Source organism: Pogona vitticeps, chromosome 2 (genome assembly GCF_051106095.1).
Source record: "Pogona vitticeps strain Pit_001003342236 chromosome 2, PviZW2.1, whole genome shotgun sequence".
Lineage (NCBI taxonomy): Eukaryota > Metazoa > Chordata > Lepidosauria > Squamata > Agamidae > Pogona > Pogona vitticeps.
Genome location: NC_135784.1, coordinates 65,810,652 through 65,837,646, shown reverse-complemented (window position 1 = coordinate 65,837,646; position 26,995 = coordinate 65,810,652). Strand labels below are relative to the sequence as shown.

At 38.7% G+C, this 26,995-nt stretch overlaps 1 protein-coding gene across 3 annotated transcripts in view; it reads right to left on the bottom strand.

Moving 5' to 3' along the window:
* The window catches only part of ARHGEF3 (Rho guanine nucleotide exchange factor 3), a 160,890-nt gene that overhangs the window by 45,565 nt on the left and 88,330 nt on the right, over nucleotides 1–26,995 (bottom strand). Inside the window, exon 1 of one of the 3 annotated variants that reach the window (XM_020799907.3) lies at nucleotides 7,248–7,742. The exons of the other annotated variants lie outside the window; for them this stretch is intronic. Within the exon in view, the coding sequence (XP_020655566.2) occupies nucleotides 7,248–7,343 (96 nt within the window). The 5' untranslated portion in view covers nucleotides 7,344–7,742. Of the gene's footprint in view, nucleotides 1–7,247; nucleotides 7,743–26,995 lie in introns of those variants that run through there. 3 annotated transcript variants of the gene reach the window in all.

Genomic DNA, 26,995 nt, shown 5'->3' with positions numbered 1-26,995 from the left:
GTCAACCAGTGTCAGGATTTTTTAGGTTAAGCATGCTTTTTAAGAACATGCAGTAGAATTCTAATGTTTCCACAGAAATAAGTTCCACCGTCTTTGGGCACAAGACTGCAATCTTATGCACATTGGCCCCAATAAGCACTAAAATACTTACTTCTGAGCAAAGATCTATACTTTATACTGGCTTTGTATAAAGTTTACATAAAATGATGCTGCAAGTTCATAGCAATGTAGAGATGATGTCACTTTGAATCAATGTAAGAAACTTATGTCTTCCTTGATACATTTTTACCCGAGTTCAAATCCTTGTTCAGCCATGGAAACTCACTTGGGGTGACAATAATAAGCCATTTATTATCTCACATACCTTGAAAACCCTTTTAGAGTTGCCATAAGTTGGAAAAACGCAACAGCACAGAACAACACATCTCCCCCATTTTCGTCTGAGGAGCTCATGGCAGTATAAATGGTTCTCATCCTCCCCATTTTACTTTTACAATAATCCTGGCGCAAGTTAACCCAGTGATTTTCACAGTCAATTCGGGATTTGAACCGGTGTCTTTTAAGTTTTAGTTCCACACTTTAACCAGTACTCCACATGGGCTCTTTGCTAACTCGGTAGACTGAGCTTTGAGAGGAGACATTGTCTAGTTGTGAAGGGGGAAAAAACATTTTAAATTCCATGTCCTCCAGCCGCAGCCTCCTTACACCTTTATTGTTGTTATATGCCATCAGGTCAGAACCATCTTAGAGCAGCCCTAACAGGTTTTCAAGGTAAGTGAGATATTTAAGGAGAGGTTTTACCAATACCACATCCCCCTTGAGTTTTCACGGCTGAGCAAGGATTTGGACCCAGGCCTTCTGAATCCTACTCTGTTGCTCTATCTACTATATCAGGCATCCTTCTTTAGCCCTAGGTCTATACAAATTAACAGAATGGCAAGGTTCCTTCTAAGGTGCAACACTGCCTCCCTCTGCGCAGCTTTCCTCCTCCTCCACGCAGAGATCATATTCAGCCTCTTTGATTCCGGTGGCATTGGAAGCCCGTGCACGGGGGTGGGGGGTTGGTTTGTGAGTGCATACAGGGGCGGAGTCACGAGATAGAGAAGCAAAGCCCCGCCCAGTGGGGCTGAAAATTAAAGTTTATACGTTGGAGAACAGTGTAACTGACTGAATGGGAAAACATTGTTTAGTAGCTTTCCTATCTGTTAACCACAATGTTTTAACAACCTGGGCGGATTACTAAAGTATTATACTCTGTGCTGTCCTTGAAGATTATTTTGAAACACCAGTTGATTTAGGAAACAGTAGCCAGATGCTTCTGAACATTTAACACAATTTTTTAAAAGCTACATTTGGTTCCTGTGTATTTTTTAAATTTTAAAATTAATTTTAAAAACTTCTTTCATCTTTAAAGCCCTACATAACTTGAAGCATATTTAAAGGATTTGCAACATTTTAAGATCTGCCTCGGAGACCCACCTTTGGGGAGTCTCTTACCAGGTGAATAGGTGAGCTGAAACAAGGAATATGGTTTCTTGATTTCTTTTCTCTTTGCTTGATAGGGAATATTATATATTGTACTAGCTGAAACCTATTGCTTTGTTGTGCAGGTGGAAGGCAAAAAGTGTAATATTAATTCACTTCTATCTGGTAATTAAGAAGTCCCTGCTGGAATTCTTGACCAAGAACCAACAAGCCAGCATACATAGGTACTTTCAAGAATTGCAGTGGTGGCTTGTTAATCGATGACTAGAAGCGAGTGAATGTTATGTCTTTGGCTTTCCACCTGCATAATAATGCAACATTATTTTAGTCAGTGTTTTGTTTTATTCCTTAGCATTACCACTTCGAGCATTTTTAAAATGTTATTAATTATTCCTGCTTGCTGCTGATTGATACCATTATATTACTTTTAGTTTCTCACTAGCATCTGCGAATATTACTTTCAATAATATTTTAAAAATCTTAATATTTCTAGCTGTTTAGATGTATTTCTGATTAGATTAAAGCAAGCAAATAAATAAGTACATTTCATATCTGTGCTGCCCACTCCCTGCAACTTCAAAAACAACCATGATTCATGCCGATTCTTTTAAAGAAAAAACATTTCTCATAGCAGGAATTTTCATGATTATAGACAAGTTTATCAAATGCAGCTCTTTTCAAAGGTTTATAGGATCAGATATATGTGCCAATGCTGAGGGAAAAAACCCAGCTGTTCCAAAACTGTTCTGGGAGGGGTGGTACTTCACTTATTTTGGACACTATCCAACTTTCCATGGCAGTTGCACAAAAATACATGCAAGAAATCCATTTGGCAAGGCACTCTATACTTAAGGTAACTATCCTATGGTGTTGCTACCAGGGCTCTAAAACAACCCACAAATATGTCCTCTTCAAGAACAGGGCAGGGACATTGGTAGCCAGTCCCTCAACCACTACCCCCACCCATATAATGTTATCAAAGCTCCTCCCTGTGTCACAGATCTCCTGAGCATCTCTGTTACAGATTCGTTATACAAAAAGACAAAGAGCATAGAAACTAACAAAGACCTTGACGGAAGGAGAAGGTATAAATATTTATAACTGAGGATGTTACATTTGTCTTGTTTATTTTCCTTCCTTCCTCTTCCAGAAACGCATGTTTGAAATTTTAATATTGGATGAACAATGCTGATGAATAAACCTTTTCACAACAAAGTTGTTTACCACTCAGTGTTTGTGCAGGTTAACTTGAAAATAAAACGATTCAGTTGCCACGCCATACACAAAATGTATTTCTGGGAAGGAAACTCCTCATATATCCTGTTTACCCACTTCCCTTGTTTATCCTCATATGTATTGTTTTCTCCTTATACTACACGAAGAAATTACTATGTAACAGAGCCTACAGAAGAAGAATTTCTATGACTTCAAAATGCCTCCAATTCTGATAATTCACAAAAAGCTCTTCAAGACTGTCACCATTAAAAAGCTTTTTGGTTGCTGACAACTTGTCATGGACCAAGAATGCAATAAGTTCAACATACAACAACAACAAAGATTACAACCCAGAGGAACCTAACCATGTCCTAACATATCACATTGTCAGGAAGGGGAGGGGAGGGCTATGTCCAAACACGGCATGGAACAGCTAGCCAGAAAAAAGCAAGTGCTCTGTCTAAAGACCTCGCAGCCAGTGACAGTTTGGGGGTTTTTAGGGCCTAAAAAGGAGTAGCAAACCTGTGCCTCTCCAGATATTGTTGCACTATAATTCCTACCATAATTGGTCACTTACCTTATATTAGCTGGGTAATTGGTGATGGACTCCAACAATATCTGAAATATTGGGAGAACAGTTTCACTGCTCAGAGCCTTCAAGCAAACTTTATCACTGAGGCCATTTGACTCTTGGTTTAGGCAACAGGATAGGCAACAGCAGGGCTCAGGGGAATAGTTAAAAATTAAGTCAGCTTGTATCTCTGAGGTTCTCCTCCTATGCTTTAATGCAACATTTAATCTTGTTTTGCTAGCATTTAGACAGTTTCAAGTAACCCACATGAATAGCTTTTTAAAAAGCTACTGTATTGTGGTTGAACAACAACTTCCTTTCACAGTGATCCAGCTGAAGCTTTTGATGCAGTCCTTAGGTCTAGTTCCAGAAGTTTAAAATATGGAGGTGTTTTGCAACTGCTTTGCTTACCTAGATTATTTATGAGTCCTTATTTGAAAACAGAGTGCTAATGAGATGTAACATGTAAATGTATTATTTTAAGTAGCACTCAGCCCCACTTGACTCCCACAACTTCAGTTCACAATACACTGCTAAGCCTGTTATCATTATGAAACTAAATTACAGTACATCAAGTGTTTCTCAGTTTTTTAATCTTCATCCAATTACATCACACTAAGTTCAAAGTTCCTAGTTTTAGGTGGCTGAGCTAAGGCTAGACACTGCTTTTTTTACACTCTGAGCTGGTACCCTTTATCCTGTACATTGGTGCAATTCTAACAAAAACAACAATGGTATTATAGCATTCACTGCCTTGGAAGAAACAGGCACTATGCAAAAGAGATACCACTTTTCTTCTACTTTAAAGAAAGCTGATAGCTAATTAATAAATTAGCAATGAATAAGAAATGAAGAACAGATAACATTGTTCCAAGTTGCATACGATTAAATGTTGAGAGATGGGATTCTTAAGATTCAACAAAAAATACATTTCAGCTGATACCTGTGGTATCAGTAATCAATTTCTGTAAGCAAGTAACAAAAACGATTTCTAAGCATACAATAAGAATTCTTGATCTTGCTAGCAAACAATTGCTATAAAAAGATGGATAGTTTCATGTGGGTATCATAATGCTTAAACTACCTCTTCAAAAAATAATATAGCATGATATAGAACTTGGATACTTCTTAGAAGATAACTACATTGACTCTTTAGGCCAATGTTTGGAGCAGTGGGAGAGATGGATGCACTCTCAAAAACAGTGATCAGATGTCTTTGAATTAGTGTTCCTGCCCACACCTTTCTGGCCCCTATCAAGGGTCTTTTACTTTTCTGATGTAGGTAGGATTTGTTGTTTAGTCATTAAGTCATGTCCGACTCTTCGTGACCCCATGGACCAGAGCACGCCAGGCCCTCCTGTCTTCCACTGCCTCCTGGAGTTGGGTCAAATTCATGTTGGTAACTTCAATGACACTGTCCAACTATCTCATCCTCTGCCGTCCCCTTCTCCTCTTGCCTTCACTCTTTCCCAACACCAGGGTTTTTTCCAGGGAAATTTCTCTTCTCTCAAGAGTCTCCTCCAGCATCACAAGTAGGTAGGATTACTCTGGTTTAAATTGGTTCCAGCATGTGTGATCACTGGAGCCAATCTAAAGCAAATCTTGTTTTGATTTGCAGATACAGTAGGACTGAAGTATCTGTGGGATCAGTACCTGCTGTTTCACTTATCTGCTGCCTGAAAATATTAAACAAAACCCCACAGAAATCGTGTTGCCAAGGTTTATTACCAGGACTAGTCACTAGAGGTAACCAGACACTATGCTATCTATTTCTATGCCAATGCTTTTTGGCATCTGCCAAAAAAACCCTCCCCACCCGGTGGATACCATGGTCCTACTATATCATGAAGTGAGTTAATAAACAAGCCACTTCAAGATATTGGCAAATTAATCACTCCCATTGCTCAGCAGAGGGCAGGAGAAATGAAATTGTTTTTTATTTATATGGACTATTATTGATGCGCTACATCAGTTATTTAAAAAATAAAAAATCTTTTCTTTTACCTCAGTATAAAAAGGTCCAATCAGGCTTTCGAATACTCTATACCAGAGAACACCAGAAAAGTTTGTAATAAGTCAGAACTGACTTAACAGCATGTGATTATTATTATTTACATATGGACATTCTAGTGGACTATTTTCTGTGCATTGGTAACATTTAAAGAGGATTGGGTATGTCAACATTAATTCTATAAACTTGTTAATCTGTAATATTAAGATAATATTACTTTGATATAAAATACTGCTTTGCTCCACCAAAAGTCTCAGCATTAATTTACCTGGAAAATCTTGCATATGTACCAGCTGACAATAATCTCTGCCATTTTCAACTGCTTGCAATTATCATCCAACAGAGGATAGACTAGGACAAGGATTGCTAATATTCAAAGCTTTGATTCATTATCTAATATCAAAAGAGCAGGACACTTCTACAGTTAGAGTATGAGATGAACTACTTGATGTTAACTGGAGATGGGAAATGTATGTTTTTGGACTACAGCCTACAGAATAACTCAGTTTGGTTTGGGGACCATGCTAGCTGGCACATTCTAGAAGTTGTAGTCCTTAGAAACAAAAAAATTCCCATAATGGTTGTTAACATCCTTACTAACCTCTTAGAAAAATTAGAAAAGGAGTGAAGCACCTTTTTAAAAATATATAAGTTGAAACTTTTTGAAAGTTGCTTGTAAACATCTTAGCTTATTAAATCAAGATTTGATAATCCAAACCACACTAATGTATACGTGCTGTACTTGCTTCTACCAAAAAAAAAAAAAAAAAAACCCACAAAACATTAAATAGAATTTTCTTTCTAGCTGGTCCATCTGCTGTTTTCTGCTTTTCTAGTTTTTATTAAAAGTTCCGTACTTTTCAAAATGAGAGCTTCAACAGCTCTTGTATCAAAACATCAGACCACTTTCTACATTATGCATTATGTATCAAAACATCAGACCACTTTTTACATTATGCATGTTCATGTTTATCTAATATTAAAATAGGGGGAAGGAACCACAAAACTAATCTGATTAAAGAATTTGATTTTCATAACATTAATTCTGTTTATTAACAACTGAATAATAATTCCATTGTCAAGACTAGTCATTTTTTCAGAATCTACATTCTGCAAAAAATATATATAGTTGTTACAACTGCTACTATACATTTATTACTATACAGTATATCTAAATCAATCCAGCAATACAATATTGCAGCTATGAAGATTACATTTACGTGCAAATTAATTTCCAAAACAGACCAGAGTGTTAAGACTGATGTGTTTTTTTTAAAGGACTAGATGTATTGATTTTTTTCTCAACAGAGGCTGGAATCCCAAATGTTTACCCTACCTGCATCAATGGGGCATATTTCTTAATTAATAAAATTTGGACTGACTACTAAATATTATAAAGTTAACAGAAGTAGCTAGAACTGAGAAGTCTTAGAATAGAAAACTTGAATTATGGTGATGTGAATAATCTCTTGAAACATAAATGAATTCACTGGCATGTTAGAGGTGATACATTCTTGTTAAAATAGTAATTTATTCATTAATCCTATTTGTTAACCTGTGAGGATTACAAAAGTTTACAACAGCCTTACATAATAAATGAGCATTCTGATCGTAAAGATTTTTTACCAATTTTATAATTAAATCTTCTCTTCTTTTCCTTCCCTCCAAATGCACTACACTTAATTTTAACAAAAAAGTAATCACTACTATAGCACCTTTAAATACAGTGTTATAACCAATTCCTCTCAAATAAATGTTTCAGAAATGAATCCCACCTCAGCTAAATCTAAGAGCAGATTTATCTCACTTCAGATTAGAAACAGCAGAGGAAAGCTCAGTGCCTGATAAGAGATCAGTATCTCCACTGCAGGTTCTAAGTCTTTATTCTGCCCCAAGAAATGTAGCTTCTTTCCTTTAGAAAAAAAAACAGCAGAGAAACCTCTCAGAAATAGCTACAGGCCATACCTCTGTCTCTCGCGCCGAGATACTGGCAGCCTGTACTTCCAAACCACAATTTGCTCTCTTGGCTGTAAGATAAAAGGGATAATCCTTTGCCACCATTGTGGTGGCTGGAGTAGCAGTTTCGGATGTCACCGCTGATTCTCTTGGTCGGCAAAACACGAAAGCAAAAGCACGTCTTCCCCGGCAATCTCTGCCAGCAGCCAGGGAAGAGAAGCCTGCTGGTGCTGCTTCTGCTGCTGCTGCGCCAGGCTTCTGATAGCATTACCTCAGGCAACACTTGTGCTTCACTGAAACAGGAAGCAGAAAAGCTCCTGGTGTGTCAAGCAAATATAACTGAATATTCCTTATTCCTGAGACCCACCCACAGGCACAGGATGGGAGGAGAGTGGGCAAAACACTTGAGGAGCGACCAGCACAACACAAACAGAGAATACTACCAAAAAGCCACCCAGTAAAAAACACTTGACTCAGAGCAGTTGGGGGATGGGGAATAGAAGTAGCAGGGGAGGGATCACTATTCACGGTTCTCACCTTTCAAAGAATATACATATTTGCTTGCTGGCCTTTCAATCTGTTGGAAAGAGCAGACAAAAGAAATCACAGTCTCTGGCATTTTGTTTGTTGGGATTTGTGAAGCCTTCCCACATCTTCCATCACTGTGTTTCTAGTCAGGGAGGATTCCAAAATAGGATTCCCTCACTTGTGTTCTGAAACAAAACCAACCAGGTTGCACCACATACTGGTTTTTTTTTAGCATGCAGGGTTTTTTTTTTAAAATGTTGATAATATAACAAGGACATCTATTTCTGTGGAGTGTAAGTTTATCCATCCACTAACATTTTTTGTTAAAGCCTCTAGAAAAGGAAAGTAAATTGTAAACTGATACTATTAGATGGTTATTATTAGCTTCATGCTGTTTCTTCTTCCCACTTGTCTTTCACAGTACAGTACTGTCTTTTCCAATCTCCATTTTAGAGGATTTTTTCTTATTTTTATATTGTAACTGGTCCTTAGTTACTAGAGCAGGGCTCCCCAATCCCTCATCCGCAGACCAGTCCTGGTCTGTGGCCTTGGAAGGACCGGGCCACCAGGACAGATGAGCAGCAAGCAGCAGGTGAGTGGCTAGCGAAGCCACGCCTCCTGCCAGTGTGGTCCTATTAAGTTCTAATGCCGCAGCTGATCTGACAGGAGGCGGAGCTTCGCTTCCCTCCTCCTGCTGCTAGATCAGCTATGCCTGTGGCATTAAAATCTAATAGGAGCCTGCGCTCCTATTAGGTTCTAAGCCACTGTTGATCTAACAGGAGGTGGAGCTTCAGTTGCAGCTCATCTCCTACTCCTACTTGCTACTTTCTTTATGAGCTTGATTCAAAGCTATCACCCAACAACCTACTGCATAGCAAGTAAACCCCCCCCCCGTCCTTGGCAGAATGTTCTTCAACTAAACCAGTCCCTGGTGTCAAAAAGGTTGGGGAGCACTGTATTAGAGAGAGTGCTTCCTTTTCTTCATTTCTTATATAGGCTGCAAGAAAAAGGAAGCAGAAAAATACCTCTGAATGATGAGTCATAAAATGTTTCAACCCAGGAAGGCAAGGATTTCTTCTACTGTTTACAAAGGTATAAAGGTGGAAGTGCTTTCTTGATACAAGAGGAATATATAGAAATATGCTTTTTTTAAAAAATTCATGTGTATGGATACATTGATTTATTTTGTTTTCATAGTATATTGCCCTGAGAACAATATGCTACAGGGCAACTAATACATTCAAGAAATTAATAACACTCAATATCTAGAGCATGTGTCTTGATGCATAACCACAATGAAAAAATGAACAGAAGAAGAAGCAGAAAGAACTTTTTAAAACCTCCTTGAGAGAGAGGCACACATGTAAACATTGCTGATTTTATAGCTAACTATGTAAGAGGGACTAAAATCTGTGGAATCAATTTATTTTATACCTAACCATGATATCATAGCACTCTGTTCTTAGTGTTATTGGCATCAAATTATCATCTAAAAATGTACACACCATCAAAAATAATGTTCTCCTAAATCTATTTGAATTAGTCTAAACAAAAATGAATTTTTTAAAGAAAAAATGGATAAATTATAGGTGGGTGGATGAGGAGGAGAGAGTAATTTATAAACATGTAACAGTAAACACTACTGAAAAGACAATAAAGGTTCTTCACCAAATAACGAAATATTTGTAACAAACATTATATGATGCTATTTCTAAAAAAGGCTGAGAAATTGCACCTAATGAAAAATGCAATCACTAAATTATTAACTGAAACAGACACTGTGAAGCAACTGCATTGCTCTTGAACTTAAATGAAAATGGTGATGCTGATTGTTAAAGTCCTGAATGGTAAGGCTCTCCTACAGATCTTTTATTCTTTGTATGTGATTCTGTTGGGTAACTAGAGGCAGCACCTTTTCAGAAGTAATACCAACATCATGGAGCCCTCTCTATTCACTTCTCTACTACAGTACTGACTTTTTGAATTCTTCCATTGTATCTATCTGCTGTGTTAAGGCATTGCTTTCTTTTTCTTCTTCTGTGTTTCTAATTAAAATTACACTGGAGGTTAAATTTAGTATTATTTATTAAACAATATCTACCTTATGCATTTTTCAACAGGAAGCCAAATGGCTGATTTAATAAATTACAATGATTTCCTTTTCAAAACAACATACCTTGTTGCTTTTCTGCAGGATTCTTGCCTCAGTCAGGTGGAATGGGACACATGTGTTATAAATTTGGACTGGACTCGCTGTCCATTCAGATGATTCCTAAAGGGACGTCCTAGAGACAATAAGTATGTGATATCTCCCTGGGAAATTGCTGTTCCCTCGAAAGAGACTAAAGAGGCAAGCCTTCCCTCCAGCCACTACTTGATTTATTTATTTATTTATTTATTTATTTATTTGATTTATACCCCGCCTATCTGGTCCAAAAGGACCACTCTAGGTGGCTAACAACCATAAAAATAATATAAGACAATGAAAACAGACAATTCTAAAAGAAAAAAGCACTACATTAAATCATATAATACACAAAACAAAAAAAACAAAAACAGAAAAGAGGGGGGTCAAGAGGTGTATGATGGAAAGGCCTGCCGGAACAACCATGTCTTCAATTGCTTCTTGAAGACACCCAGCGAGGGAGACCTGCGGATCACAGGAGGTAAGTTGTTCCAGAGGCGAGGAGCCACCGCTGAGAAGGCCCGATTTCTTGTCTTCTCCTTCCGGGCCTCCCTCGGCGTTAGGCTCCTCAACCTCACCTCCTGGCTCGCGCGGGTGACACGGGTAGATCTTGGCGGGAGAAGGCGTTCCGCCAAGTATCGAGGCCCTAAACCGTTTAGGGCTTTATACGTGAGCATCAACACTTTGAAGTCGATGCGGAAACGGATGGGCAGCCAATGCAAGGCGGCCAGAGTGGGTGAAATATGTTGGTATTTTTTCACACTGCTGATTAATCTGGCCACCACATTCTGCACCACCTGTAGTTTCCGCAGCAACCCCAAAGGTAGCCCCACGTAGAGCGCATTACAGTGGTCTAATCTCGAGATTACGAGTGCATTTACTTTTTTCCTCCATCTTGAGCACTGTCTATTGATGTGTTACTTTGTTCTTATATTTTAAATTGTTTATATTATATGTTGTTAGCCACCCAGAGTAGTCAGTTGACTAGATGGGTAGACTATAAATTCAATAAATAAAAAAAAAATCCTTCATATGAATCTGCTATGTTCTACAGTCAAAAACTGAATTTGCAGCAAACCCCTATCATATATAGTGGTGACTCGCTTGAGGATTACCTCGTTAGATGAGGAAATTGCTTGACAATGAAGTTTTTGCGATCACTTTTGCGATCGCAAAACGATATTTTAATAGGCAAAAATCTCTTTACTACTGGTTCCCTGCTTTGGGAACCGATTTTTTGCTTAACAACGATCTTTACAGCTGATCGTCGGGTCTTCAAAATGGCCACCCGCTGTTTAAAATGGCTCCCCACTGTGTTTTAGGACGGATTCCTCGCTTTACAGGCAGCGAAAATGGCCACCCTATGGAGGATCTTCGCTGGATGCTGAGGTATTTTGCACATTGGAATGCACTGAACCAGTTTTCAATGCATTTCAATGGGCTTTTTTGTTTCGCTTGACAAGGATTTCGCTTAACAGCGATTTGAACGGAACAAATTATCCTCGTCAAGCGAGGCACCACTGTAATTAGCAGGTCTCTTGCCAAGACCATTACTTATCTTTGCATAAATTCTCTAGCACAGTATTTTTATACAATGTCATAAAGAATAAAGTATGGGGCCAAGATTGAACCACAGCACTGTGCACAAAAAAGCTGCTCATAACTGGGATCGCAAAAAATTATCAGGATCAACTTGGCCCTTTTAATTTTGAAAGCAGAAACCTGCTTAGCCCCTTGAAATACACCTCAGTCCTGTTAAACTATTTACTAAAAGTTATGTATCCATGCAATAGAAACAAGACCATTTGCTAAGTACAAGTTCTACATTTAGAATTCCTTTTAAAACAATAATTTCTGCTTATCCAACAAGAGCTCTCCAAAAGGAAAAATGCACTTTATGCACAAAATTTTATGTCACCTATATGACTATTCTTACTTTTCCTTCTCATCTTATATTTTGCTCTCATCTTCTTCTTTTCAGCCCAACACACTGGATCTTATGATTTGTGCTGCTGTTCAGCAATGGAGAAGGGACAGTAAGCACAATGGTTCTTAGAAAGAATCTCAAATATCCCTTGCAGCTGACAAAAATATATTGGGAACAGGGGGAACCCATACTTACAGAATTATAGAATCATAGAATAATGGAGTTGGAAGGGCCATCAAGTCCAATCCTCAATACAGGAATCCATGTTAAAGTGTACCTGACAGATGGTTGTCTAACTTTATCTTGAATGACTCCAGTGTTGGAGAGCTATTGCTAACATTAGGAGTTTTTTCCTGATATTCATCAAAAATCCAACTTCCTGTAATTTAAGCTCATTATTATGTATCTTCCACTTTGGAACAATTGAAAACACATCCTGTCCTTCCTCTGTATGACAACCTTTAAAGTATTTCAACATAATTATCATACAGTATCACCCCTCAACCTTCTTTTCCCAAGGCTAAACATACCAATTTTTTTTAGTCTTTCCTCATAGGGCTTGACTTCCAGTACTCTGATAATTTTTGTTGTTCTTAGTCCAAACAGCCAGAAAGGTTGAAATTGGCTTACAGCAAAGAAGACCTAAAACAGTGATGGTGAACCTTTTAGAGCCCGAGTGTCCAAACTGCAACAAAAAACCAACTTCTTTATTTCAAAGTGCCAACACTGTAATAAAACCTGAATACTGAGGTTTTAGTTTAGAAAAAACAACTGTCCCTGCACAGCAAGGGTTAAATGCTTGTTTCCTTCCCCCCAGGGATGGTATTAACAGAAAAATACGTAACAGTCTTCCAATTTCCCCATCAGGCTAGATGAGTAATGGCTGCCATTGCACCCTTCTGCTGGACCACTGCACCAGCAGAGTGGCATGCCGAAATCAAGGATCGGAGGACTGGTAAGTAATTCCCAATAGCAACTTACGGCTCGTGTACCCACAGAGAGGGCTCTGCGTGCCAGCTGTGGCACGCGTTCCATAGGTTTGCCATCGCTGACCTAAAGGGACAAAGGAGCTCCAAATGTCCTCTCTTCCATGTTGTATCTTCATTGAGGTACAAAAGATGGGGTCCTAACTCCTTGACGACATCCCCACATATCTCCTCCTCTGATTATGGTAATGGTGACAACCACCCTGAATCCTACAGCTCCCGCTCCCTGCCTGCCAGGAGCCTGGGGGACTCTTTTTCCAAGGCTCTCCTGGATCTGTAGGGTGGGGCCAGACAGCCCACCAGTTCATTTTTAATTATTATTAAATTGAATTCTGCCTTCTTAAACCACTATCAGTGCTATGCCTTCATAATGTTTTTACGTGACTGATACAATTAAATTTGATTAATCAATAGTAGAGATAGCGGTATTCGTATACGAATATGAATATTCCTGCACAGCTGGAGTCCCCTGGGGCCAGACCGTTCACTCACATGTCCACTGGCAGCTCATCCTTCCAATCAGTCCCGAGCGCCACTCTCTTCCCGGATAGCTAGCCACTCCTGGCAGAGGGAAGGAGGATGAGTCTCCCTGCAGGGCTGCCGAATGGCTAGCCGAGCGGGACTCCTGAGTGATTGGAAGGAAGAGAGGGGCTGCCACTGATGGATGTGTGAGTGGATGGTCTGGCTCCAAGGACTGGATCCTCATTAACTCCAACTGCGTGGGGATATTCATATTCATACTGTATACAGATACCCCCATCTTTAATTGATAAATTTGAGAAACAGGGTAGACCCTCAAGAGAAATGAACTGAAATCAAGACAAGAGTGAGCCATGCATCAATGCATTTGATTTATTTGTTGTTATACACCCAGAGTAGTGCTTTGCAGTAATCAGGCAGTATAAAATGGAAGAAATAAAATAAAATAAAGTGACCTGCTGTGTTTGTTTCTCTCATTATGATTATTGCAAGAAGTCTCAGTTCTCAGAAGGACATAGGATGCCAAGAAGAACACAAAGCTCAGCAAACCTGTTCCCACTGACCTACATTGTTTTGTTGGTGTCCCAATAACCTTTGTGAAAATTGAAATACAATAATTCAAAATCTTAGAAAGTATTACATCTAAATGACAGTCTATACCATCCCCTGACCCTAGGTAACTCGTCAACATGCAACATGTTGAGATGATGAGGTCTTATGACAGTACATTTACCACAATGCTTATTTTGTTCTGGGAAATGATTGCAATATGAGCAAGCTTGCATGCATTATGGAAATTTTTTGGCTCTTAATTCTGCCAGTGCTGTGAACATCATGATATCTAAATCTAGAAATTATTAAGATTTTTCTGTTATTAATGAAAAAAAAGGACTACATAAATTTCATATACCTAATAACCAATCACATTTAATTTCCTAATGGTTCTAGACTTAGCAATATTTAATAATCTTCCATCCTCTTCAATTGGCGGAGACCAAATGCCCCCTACTGTTTTATGCAGATGATGTGGTTCTTCTGTCCCTATCAAAAATAGGACTTAAATGGCTGATCCATACATTTATGGACTATTGTAAGAACAACCAATTGGTTATAAACTTTGTTAAAACCAAAATTATGGTTTCCGCTCAATCTGTAACACCTAGGTTCTTGCACTGAGCAAGTAAAACAGCTAAAGTATCTAGGTATTATATTCCACCATAAACTTTTCTGGGCTGCCCATAGACGGTCCATAATCCAAGCAGCCCAGAACACGCAGAAAGCTGTCTTGCATTTTTTCTTTATTAAGGGGGGACAATTTATACCAGCTGTTATCCAAGTTTTTAAGCTCAAGATTCTGCCCCAACTGTTATATGGTATACCAACGTGGATGTTAGGATTTCACACAAGTATAGAGAGTGTTCTTTCAGTTTTTCTAAGATCCATTTTGGGAATGCCAAGATGCATCCCTGCAGCTGCCTTCCGATTAGAGACTGGTCTAACATCACTAGAATGCAGCGCTTGGCTCTTTGCTTTTAGATATTGGAACAAGGTAATACATGCTGATCCCTCCATGGGATATCTTAACCTTCTACAGAAAGATGTCCATAACGGCTCATGGCTTAAAGCTTTTCCAGCCAAACTGCATCTATTAGGGCTCTCTTTGGACTTTCTTTATGCCCAGAAAAGCGGACCAGGGACATTGACTTCCAGTATTCTATTTCAATGGCTTACAAAACATGCTCCATCTTGCACATTGGCCTAAACTATAATTTCTCCCAAAGTGCTAGGTATTTAGAGAATTTGATTACCCCAAAATACAGGCATGTATTCTCAAGAGCCCGATTTAACTGTCTCCAATCCACAATCTTAGATGAGCGATATTCTGGCATCCCTTATGAAAAAAGATTGTGCTCTTGTAAGGATAGAGAAATTGAAAATATGAAGCATGTCCTTTTTTGAGTGCAATTTTTACAGAAACGAGCGTATTAAATTCCTTAAGCCCATAATGAATGTCTTCCCAGGTAGAACTCTGATTTGTTATACAAAATATTTGTTAAGTGACACAAACAAGATGACCACCAAATCAGTGGCCAAATTCCTCCTCTCTGTCCAAAGAATATGAAAAACAATCTTGACCCCGTCATTAAAAAAAAATTGTATGGATAATTATTTTACCAATTTTTACTGTTTTAGCTGTTTTGAACTGTTTCAATCGCTTCCATTTATTTTAAATACAGTGGGGTCTCTACTTAAGAACGTCTCTACTTAAGAACAATCCAACTTAAGAACAGCTCCATTTGCTAAATTTTGCTTCTACTTGAGAACAGAAATCCAAGATAAGAACAGGAAAAAAAACCTTTCCTGCTCTTTTTTTAACCTTAGGTCATCTTAGGTTAAAAAAAAATTCTCCCCTAGTGGTAGAGTACGTATTAACCAGCTTTGCATTAGTTCCTATGGGAACTAATGCTTCAATGTACGAACGCACCTCTACATAACAAAAAGACAGCCAGAACGGATTAATTGGTTTTCAGTCCATTCCTATGGGAAATTTTGCTTCAACTTAAGAACGTTTCAACTTAAGAACACCATTCCAAAACGGATTAAGTTCTTAAGTAGAGGTTCCACTGTAGTTTCTATGGACGGAAAAGAGCAGATACGGATTAAATGGTTTTCAATGCATTCCTATGGGAAATGCAGATTCAACATAAGAACTTTTCAACTTGAGAACCACCTTCCAATACGGATTAAGTTCTTAAGTCGAGACCCCACTGTATTACATGTATGTATTTTAATGGGCTGGAGACCACAAAACAAAGATTGATTGATTGTATATAATATTAATATAAGAAAACAACATACAGTGGTGCCTCACTTAGCGATTGCCTCATTTAACGATGTATTCGCTTAGCGATGAGGTTTTTGGAGCGATTTTGCATTCTGTTTAGCGATGTTCCCTATGGGGGAATTTCGCATAGCGATGTTCGGGACCTTGCCTCGCTTAGCGATGACAGTTTTAGGTCCCCTGTTTCGCTTAGCGATGTTCCGTTTTTGCTATTTTTTAAGTGTCTTAAAATGTTCAAAAACGGTTTTAAATGCTTGGGATCGTTAGTGCACCTTCTAAAACCTTTGTAAACCTAATTTGGATTTGTTCTGACTCTTCGTTAATTTTTGGTGAATTTTCCCCCCCATTGGAATGCATTCATCCAGTCCAGCCTTTCGCATGATGTATTTTGCATATAAGTTAAATAAGCAGGGAGACAATATACAGCTTTGTCGTACTCCTTTCCCAATTTTGAACCAATCAGTTGTTCCATATCCAATTAAAATATTATTAGTTGATAAAAGTCAGCTATTACATACACGTAAGTAAGTAAGTAAGTAAGTAAGTAAGTAAGTAAGTAAGTAAGTAAGTAAGTAAGTATTATGAATATTCCTCTCAGCACGTGTCCATTCCTTTGTCCCATGGAGACCTCAAGACCAACACTGGAAAATTATTTCCAATATCATTTCTCTGCAATATAACAATCAATGAGCCTTTTGCTCTAATTTTTAGACATTGCAACAATGGGGAAAAACAACTAGTATGTCCAAACTAATCTATCTTTTATTTAAAAAGAAAGAAAACCTTTCTAATTATTCCAAGAGCAGATGGGGAGCACCCTATTTCAAAAGTACTGCCTGAGGCACAGTGAAGTCCAGTCTGCTCTACAGAGAAAAGGGAGCAGCCCATATTTGAAGAAAATCCAAGAGATAAAGAAGACAAAAAGACAAATAGGAGTGGGGAAAATAAGAAGGTACGAGCCTGCTTTCTTTCTTCAGAAAATGTTTCTAAATAGGAGAAACTGGGCACTCCTCTGCTGTGCACATACTGTATAAATACAAATATTTTCATATTCTATAAATAAGTAATAAGCATAGAATGGAAATTACAGTAAACAGAGCATCTGTACTTATATTTGTTGCCTACTGTGTCATATATTGCTTTTCTTCATTTCTTCTATGTTTTCCCTCTTCCTTTTCCAGCAATAGTAAACATCAATCCCTTAGATTAATTTTATAGTAACATTTATTTCTTCACTGCATGAGTTTAATCATCACACACTTCTATTCACTCTAATATGTATACTGTGGATGAGTGATATACAGCCCATGCAGCCCTCTAGAGATGTCAACCCGGCCTCCTTGAATTAATTTTCTATATTCCTTTTTTTGTTCTTAATTAAATGATTATGTCATGTGCTATCAAGTCAATTACAACTCATGGCAACCCTTCCAGAGTTTTCTAGGTACTGTATAAATATACAGAAGTGATTTACCAGTCCCCCTTGTCTGGAGATGATTTTGGACAATGCAGCTCGCCAAAGCTTACATGGGTGGCAGGACACATAACTCCATCAGCCCCACATTCTCAAGGTTATCTAATTTGGTCCATCTCTCAGCAAAACTGTGAGGATTTGAATTCCTGGCTGCAGTCAGGTGCTCAAAACCAATGAATCTCACCAGCTCACTTTGGAAGCAAAAAGCAAGAATTTGTAACTTCTATTAAGTATGAGACAGAAACATCACCCTGCCATTTAGACCTTACATATATAAGATAAAACCCATAGGTAAAGACTTAAAACTCTAAACACACAATGTGTGTATTATTACATTTAATTATATTACTACACAGCCTCTGCCTTGTTAAGTCTCTGATTAGAAGTAAACAGAACTACATCTCTGATATTGCATGACCAGTCAAAACAACATTTGGTAAAAGATTACTTCATTTTTTATATGTCTGAGGAAGTGGACTTGTTCACAAAAGCTCACATTGAAATAGTTAGTCTTTAAGGTGCCACGTGTTCTTACCTTGTTTTGTTTCTTTGGATTTTGCCTAATAGGAGGGAGAGGTCCAAACAAAGAGATATAAATTTGGAATGGGATATTGAATCATAATCATATTTGATACAAATATTGTAGATGATATAGGCATGCTTTGTGCCAAATCTGGAGAAGATTTGATGAGCACTTTTAGAATTCAAATTTCTGTGTTTTTTTTTAAATTCCCATCCAGTTCCATTATCTTGATTTGCTATTTTTAGCAAATTAAGTAGTTTTTTTCAAATGTCTGTTTTTTGAAAAATAAAATAATGAATCCATATGAATCCAAGGCAGACCTTTCAGCATCACAGTAATCCAAGTTTATGCACCAACCACAGATGCTGAAGAGGCTGAAATTGACCAATTCTATGAAGACTTACAACACCTTCTAGAACTGACACCAAAGAAAGATGTTCTTCTCATTATAGGGGATTCAAGTAGAGAGTCAGAGATAAAAGGAACAACAGGCAAGTTTGGCCTTGGAGTTCAAAACAAAGCAGGGCAAAGGCTAATAGAGTTTTGTCACGAGAACAAGCTGGTCATCACAAACACTATTTTTCAACAACACAAGAGGCGACTCTACACATGGACATCACCAGATGAGGGAGGCCTCATATTTTAGTGCAGGTATCACATTACACAGATTGTTTAAAATTGTGACGGTACCATTATAACTGCTTTTTAATCAAAAACTAATCACCTGGAACACCGCCAATCTTTCCCAAAGTATATTTTTATGCTTTCTTCCTTGTGCAGAATCCTTTTCAAATTCAATTGTTTAGAAAGTATTCAGAATTACCCCTGCTTCTTTAATCTCAGAGCTAGCCAGTGGTGACTAACCAAGAAAAATCTGAGGAACTGGCAAAGTTAATGAAAATGTTGACCCAGTCTGGAGCTGCAGAAAAAAATAAGATTAATTCCATTTGGGGCACAGTCAGAAAAAGAATCAAAAATAAAACCACAAGCAATGTACTGCCCTTATACTGTATTTGTGGTGCAATCATACTTACAATACTGTATGCATTTCTAATGACCATGGGGGGGGGAATAGTACCGTATTTTTCGCTCCATAAGACGCACCTCTCCATAAGACGCACCAAATTTTTAGGCAAAGAAAACAGGAAAAAATAATCTGGAAATTTCGCTCCATAAGACGCATATACTTTTTCCCCAATTTTTTTTTGGAAAAAAGTGCATTTTATGGTGTATATAGTAGGGAAAGTGCAAAAAAGAGCAACCAATCTAATCAAGGGACGAGAGTGTAGCATTAACTGTGAGGTGCTGACAGCACTTTGGTTGCCCTTTTCTGTACTGGACGCAAAGGCAGTAGGCCTCTGTATATCAGTTGCCTCAGAGCATGAGTGAAAAGCTGCTAGAACAAATTAAACCATTTTTCTCTTTCAAAAGTATTTCCTTCAATCTTTTCTGAATCTCTCAGCACTCTGCTTTAATTGATGGCTCTGGTTTCTGTGAACAGAAAGGGGAAACGGTTCCTGTCTATTGCACTTCTGTTATATATCCCCTTACTCATGAGGGGCCTGTCTGGACAGAAAAATTTGGAGCAGTGTGATCAGTCAGTGTGATCTATCTTATCGCACACTTGAGCAATCCTTTCATTCACTCTGAAGATGTTTATTCTCACATCAGAAAAGCCCAGAAGTTTACTTCAGAGTAAGGAGACAGCAGTGGCAGTACCAGCATGAAGGGAAAATGTTGGGGTGAAGATTAGAGAGATGGAAGGGAGGCAACACTCCTTTTTCCCCACCTTTCCCCTCAGCTGGGGCTCTGCTGGGACTGTGCTGCCTCATGGGGGTGGAGTATTTGAGGGAAGTCAGTCTCCAATTCATCTAGTTTTCTCAGCAATTGCTTTTATTTGCTTTCTACACATCTCCTTCCCCACCAAACAACTTCTAAGCCAAACATTAATGGGATGCAGAGGGAGAGATGCTGTCAACTATCAATGAATTGGGGGTGGGCGGGAAGATACAACATAGCCCTTTCCCGAACTTTTCCTGCAGTTGTCATTCACCAGGCCATGGGGACTTTTTAAAAAAGTGACATCACAAAACAGGAATGCATCTATCTAGCATCGCACACATAATGCCACCAATGTATCTTGTTTATCTAGAATAGCACCGCATCAATAGGGAATTATTTTCAAAAAAATAAAGCGGTAGGGAAAATAAAAATAAAGGAGGGGGTTTCCTATCATCCACTAGAATGCCACAATCTACCTAATACATCACAGGGTTGTCATCTCAGCTACCACCCACAGCTCTACATGGATGCGATGCGAACTAACCATCTGCTCAGGCTACACAGTGGGATAATTAGAAATATGCCAAATCATGAAAAAGAAACAAGAAACAAAACCCTTAGCACTATGCCAGAAAGGAGCAGGACAGCTCTAAAAAGGGGTAGGATGGAGCATGCTACATGTATGAATACTATAATTTGATCTCAACCAAACCACATGAAAAGCAATCCAAACTGTGAGCTATATACCCATCTGGACAGGTATCTCACTTCTTTTCGAAGTTAAATAGCACCTCAGTGTTTCTCATAGGGGGCCATTGAGGAGTTGCTCCATATGAATTGAGATCAGTTTGATCATTGTATCACAACTAGTTAAGTTCTATGATGACAAAACAGAGTCTGACACAAACTGAAGGGAAAATGCATCTGTATGGCATTCGCATTTTGACAATGCATAAGATTTATAATTGTATTTGTCTCTTTGATCAATCTTTTCATAGTCCAAAATCAGGAGTAATAAAAAGGACCTTGTTCTCTTTGTACATTATTACATTGCTACAATAATTCATCCAAGTACTGAATTACCTGGCAGATGTGACACTGGGAAAGCAAATTGCATTTTGAATGTCAAGCCTGGGATTATATGCAGAGTTGATTATTGCACTCTCCCATTTCATCATATATTAATGTATTATTTTGTTTTTAAATATACTGGATTTTAGTTTCATGAAATATTTACAGCTGTCCCAGTATTACACAGCAGAATTTCTTAAGTTAAACATTTAACTCCTTAAAAGGACAACAATGCATTTTTATTCTCCAGTTCTTATTGTTGTATCTGTGTGTTTTTAAATTACAGGAAGAATACATCAGGTTACACAGTCCCATATAAACACACACTCACAGTTCCTTCCTTAAGCTGATAAAGTTGGCTGAAAGACAAAATAGGAAATCAGTAGATGTTCCTCAAGGGTAAAGAAAAAGGAAAATGTGACTTTTAATTTAAATTAAAGGTGTTCTTTCTTCCTCTTGAGTACAATTATGCATATTTTACTTCAAGAAGTCATATTTTAGCACTGAGTAATCCCTGCAAGTAAACTACATTAGGCATAAAACCCAAAAAACCCACAACAGCCATCATAAAAGAACTGTTAGAAATAAAGACAGACATAAATGTCATGCTACCAAAACTTATAAAAATGTCAACAATATTTAAAGACAATACAGGCATAGCGTAAATTTAAAGGGTGCTTGCAGAGTTTTGAGGGAAAAATCCAGTGGCTGAAAGACTATAAAGATTCAAATAGAGTACTACACAGAAATGTCATCAGACATCAAAATCACTTGAAGTAAAAAAAGGGGGGCAGTTTCTGAAGACAGAGAGAGATACTACTACATTGAGAATAACTCTCCAGCTTATGTAAACCAACAGTCAGACATTACCAACTTCTTTTTAAAAATAGTCTCCTTAGGGAGACATGGAAAGCAGCCAAGGGAGTAACATATTTTAATTTTTTTCTTCATTGTTCTGGCAGAACAATCTATCCTCTATCAGTATATCTTATTGAAGCTGATTTGTCTACTGAGTTACAGTAAATGGCACATTTATGTTTATCCAGTAAATGGCATATTTCTTTAAAAACCTACCTACTAGTGGTCCCTTATATATAAATGTCTTATATTTCATTGTGAGCTTTTGTGTGAGTCTGACTAAAATGCAACAGTCATTAAAGTATGTTTATATTTTTGTTTTCTTAGTGACCCATACTTTGGAAATTCTACTAGGACTGCCATAATCTATTGTCAACATGACAATACATAACACACAGATGAAAAGACAATTACAGTGGTGCCTTGACTTACGAACTTAACTGGTTTTGGAACTCCAGTTGTAACTCGAAACGGTCATAAGTCAAAGCACCATTTCCCATAGGAATGCCCTGAAATGCAATTAATCCGTTGCGGCTGAAGAAAAAAATCACCCCCCCAAAAAAATCACTGCAAGACCTATCGGAAACGTGATTAATCCCTTCTGGCCAAAGGGGGGGGGGGAAAGCAAGTGAAGCATGCAAGACTCATCAGAAATGAAAAGAAAGCAAAACAGAAAGCAAGCAGAGCGTGCAAGACCCATCAGAAATGCAAAGAAAGCAAACCAAAAATTAGGTAGATTGTGCAAGACTCATCAGAAATGGGGGAGCAACCAAAAAGCAAGCAAACCCCGCAAACCCCATCGGAAATGGGGGGGGGGGGGAAACAAAAAGCAAGCAAACCCCCAAGACCCATTGGAAATGGGAAAAAACCCAAAAAGCAAACAAACCCCCCAAGAGCCATCGGAAATGGGGGGAAACACCAACAAACAAACAAACAAGCCCCCCAAGACCCATCACAGCACAGAAACATAACCCCCCAGCCCTAAACCATGCTGCAAAACCCACCCAGAACAGTTTTCAAAAAGCAGAAAGCAGCACCTTACCTTACCAGGCAGTCCCAAGCCTCCTCCGATCGTACTCACTCCAGCTGTTGGGGCAAAAGTGCTACAAAGAAGCAGCCTCTTTGCCTACCAATGGTTAGCAGTTTAAATTTCCTGCCTTTTTCCCCTTCCTTTTTCTGTTTGTAACTGGAAGCTCCAGACACAAGTCGAAGCAAAATTTTACAGCCAGAGTTGGTCGTAACTCGAAATGGCTGTAAGTCAGGACATTCGTAAGTCGAGGCACCAATGTATTAGACCAAGCATCCTTTAATAGAAATAATTGTGTGCCATCAAGTTAATTTAAACGTATGCAACCTTTTTTAGGGTTTTGTATTTTTCTATTGACTGTATAAGACATCCCATGTATAAGACACCCTATCAACTTTTCTAACCCAAAATTAAGAAATCTTAACTTAGCTTTGAGTATTCAGCCTCTGGGCTCAGAACGCTGAGACATTACAAGTCCCTGTTGTATCTGAGCATTGCCTACAGCTCCACCTCCAATGAAGTGTGTTCCAATTGGTTTGTTCAGCATCAAATACATAAGGCTCATGATTGGAGGATGCTAAGCCTCCTGACTGTAGGAAGCTAAACCTTGTGATTGGAGGCAGCCTGTTTGCAGAGGCAAGGTATGGGGCGTTTTGTTATCTCCTCAGTTAACTTCCATGTATAAGACAACCCTCAATTTTTAGTCTAAAGATTTTAGAAAAAGGATCATCTTATACACAGAAAAATATGGTAGTTTAACATTCCCTTCTTTGGAGGCATCCTGGAACTGTGCAGCTTGCCCAAGACCACAGAGTCTGTCTTTACTTGCAGGAGACACAGTGGGAAACTGAACTCTCAACCTCAGATCACTGAGATACTCAGCTAGTAATCCCATCCCTTTTTTTAACTTGGTCTGACTACTTCTATAGCTGAAATTAGAATTAGGGAGATTGTCTGAGGCCTGCTTAAGTAAGACATCTAATATAGTGGTACCTCGACTTACGAACGTCACCACTTGAGAACAATTTGAGTTACAAACAGCTCCATTTGCAAAAAGTTGCTTTGACTTGCAAATGGAACCTCGACTTATGAATGAAAAAAACCCGAAAAAACCTTTCCTGCCCTTTTTTTGACCTAAATTCATCTAAAGTCAAAAGAAGGAAAAATAAAAAAATTCTCCCCCTAGTGGTAGAGTACAGATTAACTGGTTTTGCATTAGTTTCTATGGGAAGTAATGCCTCTACCTACGAACAGTGCCTCCACATACGAACGAAAAACAGCAGGTACAGATTAAATGGTTTTCAGTGCATTCCTATGGAAAAGTTTGCCTCAACTTACGAACTTTTCAATGTATGAACACCGTTCCAATACGGATTAAGTTCGTAAGTTGAGGTACCACTGTACTATGCAGGAATGTGCATGTGTGTGTGTGTCTGCTTACCTTGATCCAGGAGTTCAGCATTTACCCGGATGACCTTTCTTTTATTTTTAGATAACTATATTTGTGAGTTTAAATCTCCAGATAAACAGCATCCAACAATATTGAAGGTATTGGCAGAAGAACTATCAGAACTACTGTCCATGATTTTCTCGAAAGGTGAGGTGCCAGATGACTGGAGAAGAGCTAATACTGTATTGTCCCTATCTACAAAAAAGGCAAAAAGGAGGAGCCTGGGAGCTACAGACCAGTCAGGCTGACATTAATCCCAGAGAAAATTCCAGAACAGATTATAAAGTGGTCACTATGCAAACACTGAGAAAATAAAGCAGTAATAACTAGAAGCCAACACATGATGAACAAAATCTGCCAAACTAATCTGATTTCATATTTTGATTGGGTAACTTCCCTGATAGACAGAGGAAATGTTGTAGACATTGTATATGTTAGCTTCAGCAAAGCTTTTGACAAAGTGCCCCATGATATTCTGATAGCCATATACTGATTAATTAGGTGTGAACTGGATATAACAACAGTCAGGTGGATACACAATTGGCTACAGAATTGTACTCAAAGGGTGATGACCAATACTTCCTTTTCCAACTGGGAAGAGGTAACAAGTGGGGTACCCCAGTGCTCAGTCCTGGGCCCAGTGCTATTCAATATTTTTATTAATGACCTGGATCAGGCCACACATGGAATGCTAATCAAATCTGCAGATGATACAAAATTGGGTGGAATAGCTAACAATCTGGAAGACATAAACAAAATTCAAAATGATCTAGATAGGCTTGAGCACTGGGCTGAAAACAATAAAAATTATATTCAACAGTGTGAAGTATGTGCACCTAGGATAAGTGCAAACTACTGCATCTAGGAAAAAGAAACCAAACATACAGTTACAAGATGGGGGATACTCAGTAGTACTACAAGATGGGGGATACTCAGTAATACTACAAGCGAGAAGGATTTTGGAATCGTTGATCACGAGGTGAATATGAGCCGACAGCATGATGTGGAAACAAAAAAGGCAAACGCTATTTTAGGATGCATTAACTGAGGTATAGTCTCCAAATCCCACAAGGTACAGTACTTGTTCCCCTGTCTGGCACTGGTTAGGCCTCATCCTGAGTACTGTGTCCAGTTCTGGACACCACACTTCAAGAAGGATACCAACAAATTGGAACAAGTTCAGAGGAGAGCAAGAAGGATAGTTAGGAGGCTGGGAACCAAGCCTTATGAGGAAAGACTGAGAGAATTGGGCATGTTTATTCTTGAGAAAAGAAGACTGAGAGGAAATACGATAGCATTTTTCAAATACTTGAAAGGCTGTCATTCAGAGGAGGAGGAGGAGGATCTGTTCTCAATCATCCCTGAGTGCAGAACCCGCAACAAGGGGCTCAAGTTACAGGAAGCCAGATTTCAGTTGAATGACAGGAAAAACTTCCTAACTGTTAGAGCAGTACAACAGTGGAAACAATTTCCTTGAGAGGCGGTGAGTGCTCCAACACTGGAGGCATTCAAAAGAAATTTGGACAGCCATCTGGCAGATATATTTTGATTTGTATTCCTGCACTAAGCAGGAGTTAGACTTGATGGCCTTATAGGCCCCTTCCAACTTCATGATTCTATGATTCTATCAATCTTAGTGAAGAAATATTTCATATTTTAAAATTTAAAAAGTGAACTCCTACTTATCTGTCAGAGGGGTGAAGTTGTGAGGTCTAATTCATAAACTATAATCTGCCATACAATATTTTGCCATAGCTCAAAACTTCCCAGAAAGGAAAAGGGTGGTAATTCATCCTTTGTGTCAGAAGCAATCCAGCGGTACTCCCAGAGTATAAGGATCAATTCACAAGGAGTTGTCATTGCCTAGGGATCTCCCAAACATGTTAATTCCTCACATTCCACAGGAAGGCTCCTTCCCTGTTCCCTCAGTGTGGTAATTAAGAGTAGGACATTATATAGCTGACCACTATATACCCAAACCCTGACTCCCCAAAGCCAGCACAATCGACTAGATAGGCGGGATATAAAATAAATAAATAAATAAATAAATTCAAAAAAGTCTTGGACAAATCTCCAAAGCAGAGGGGTTTTCTGCATAGACACCCAGAATGCTCCTCTGTACACCTTTTCTACATTAAATCATAGACAGTGCTGTCCTTGCCTTCCCGCAAGATAATAGCTGCCTGAGAAGAAGCTGAAGAAGACAAAAACAATTAACATGGAAGGAGAAGGGGTCAAGTTGTCCTTCTCAGTTCCTTCTCACAGCCTTGAAAAGAGGATTAAAACAAACAAAACCAGCCAGTAACAGAAAACTTTATGCCCTACGCAGTTTGGCCTTGTTTCCACCTCACAGAAAGGTTGTACAGTAGTTTTCTCCCCATTCAGCTGAAGAACGGCACTCATAGCTACTGCAACTTGGAATTATGGGCTCACAGAAGAATGCAGAGGCACCCAAAGGATGTCAGCTTGAGTGACCAAGGCATCCTGACACCACCTCGCCTGCTCACCGGCCATGGCAGTCATCAAACAAGTCTTCTTATCTGGAACAACTTCAGTCAGTTTGCCTGCATCCAGGGGTGGCAGTATCAGTCATCCGGTCTGATAAAGTCTAGCCCTTTGGCAGG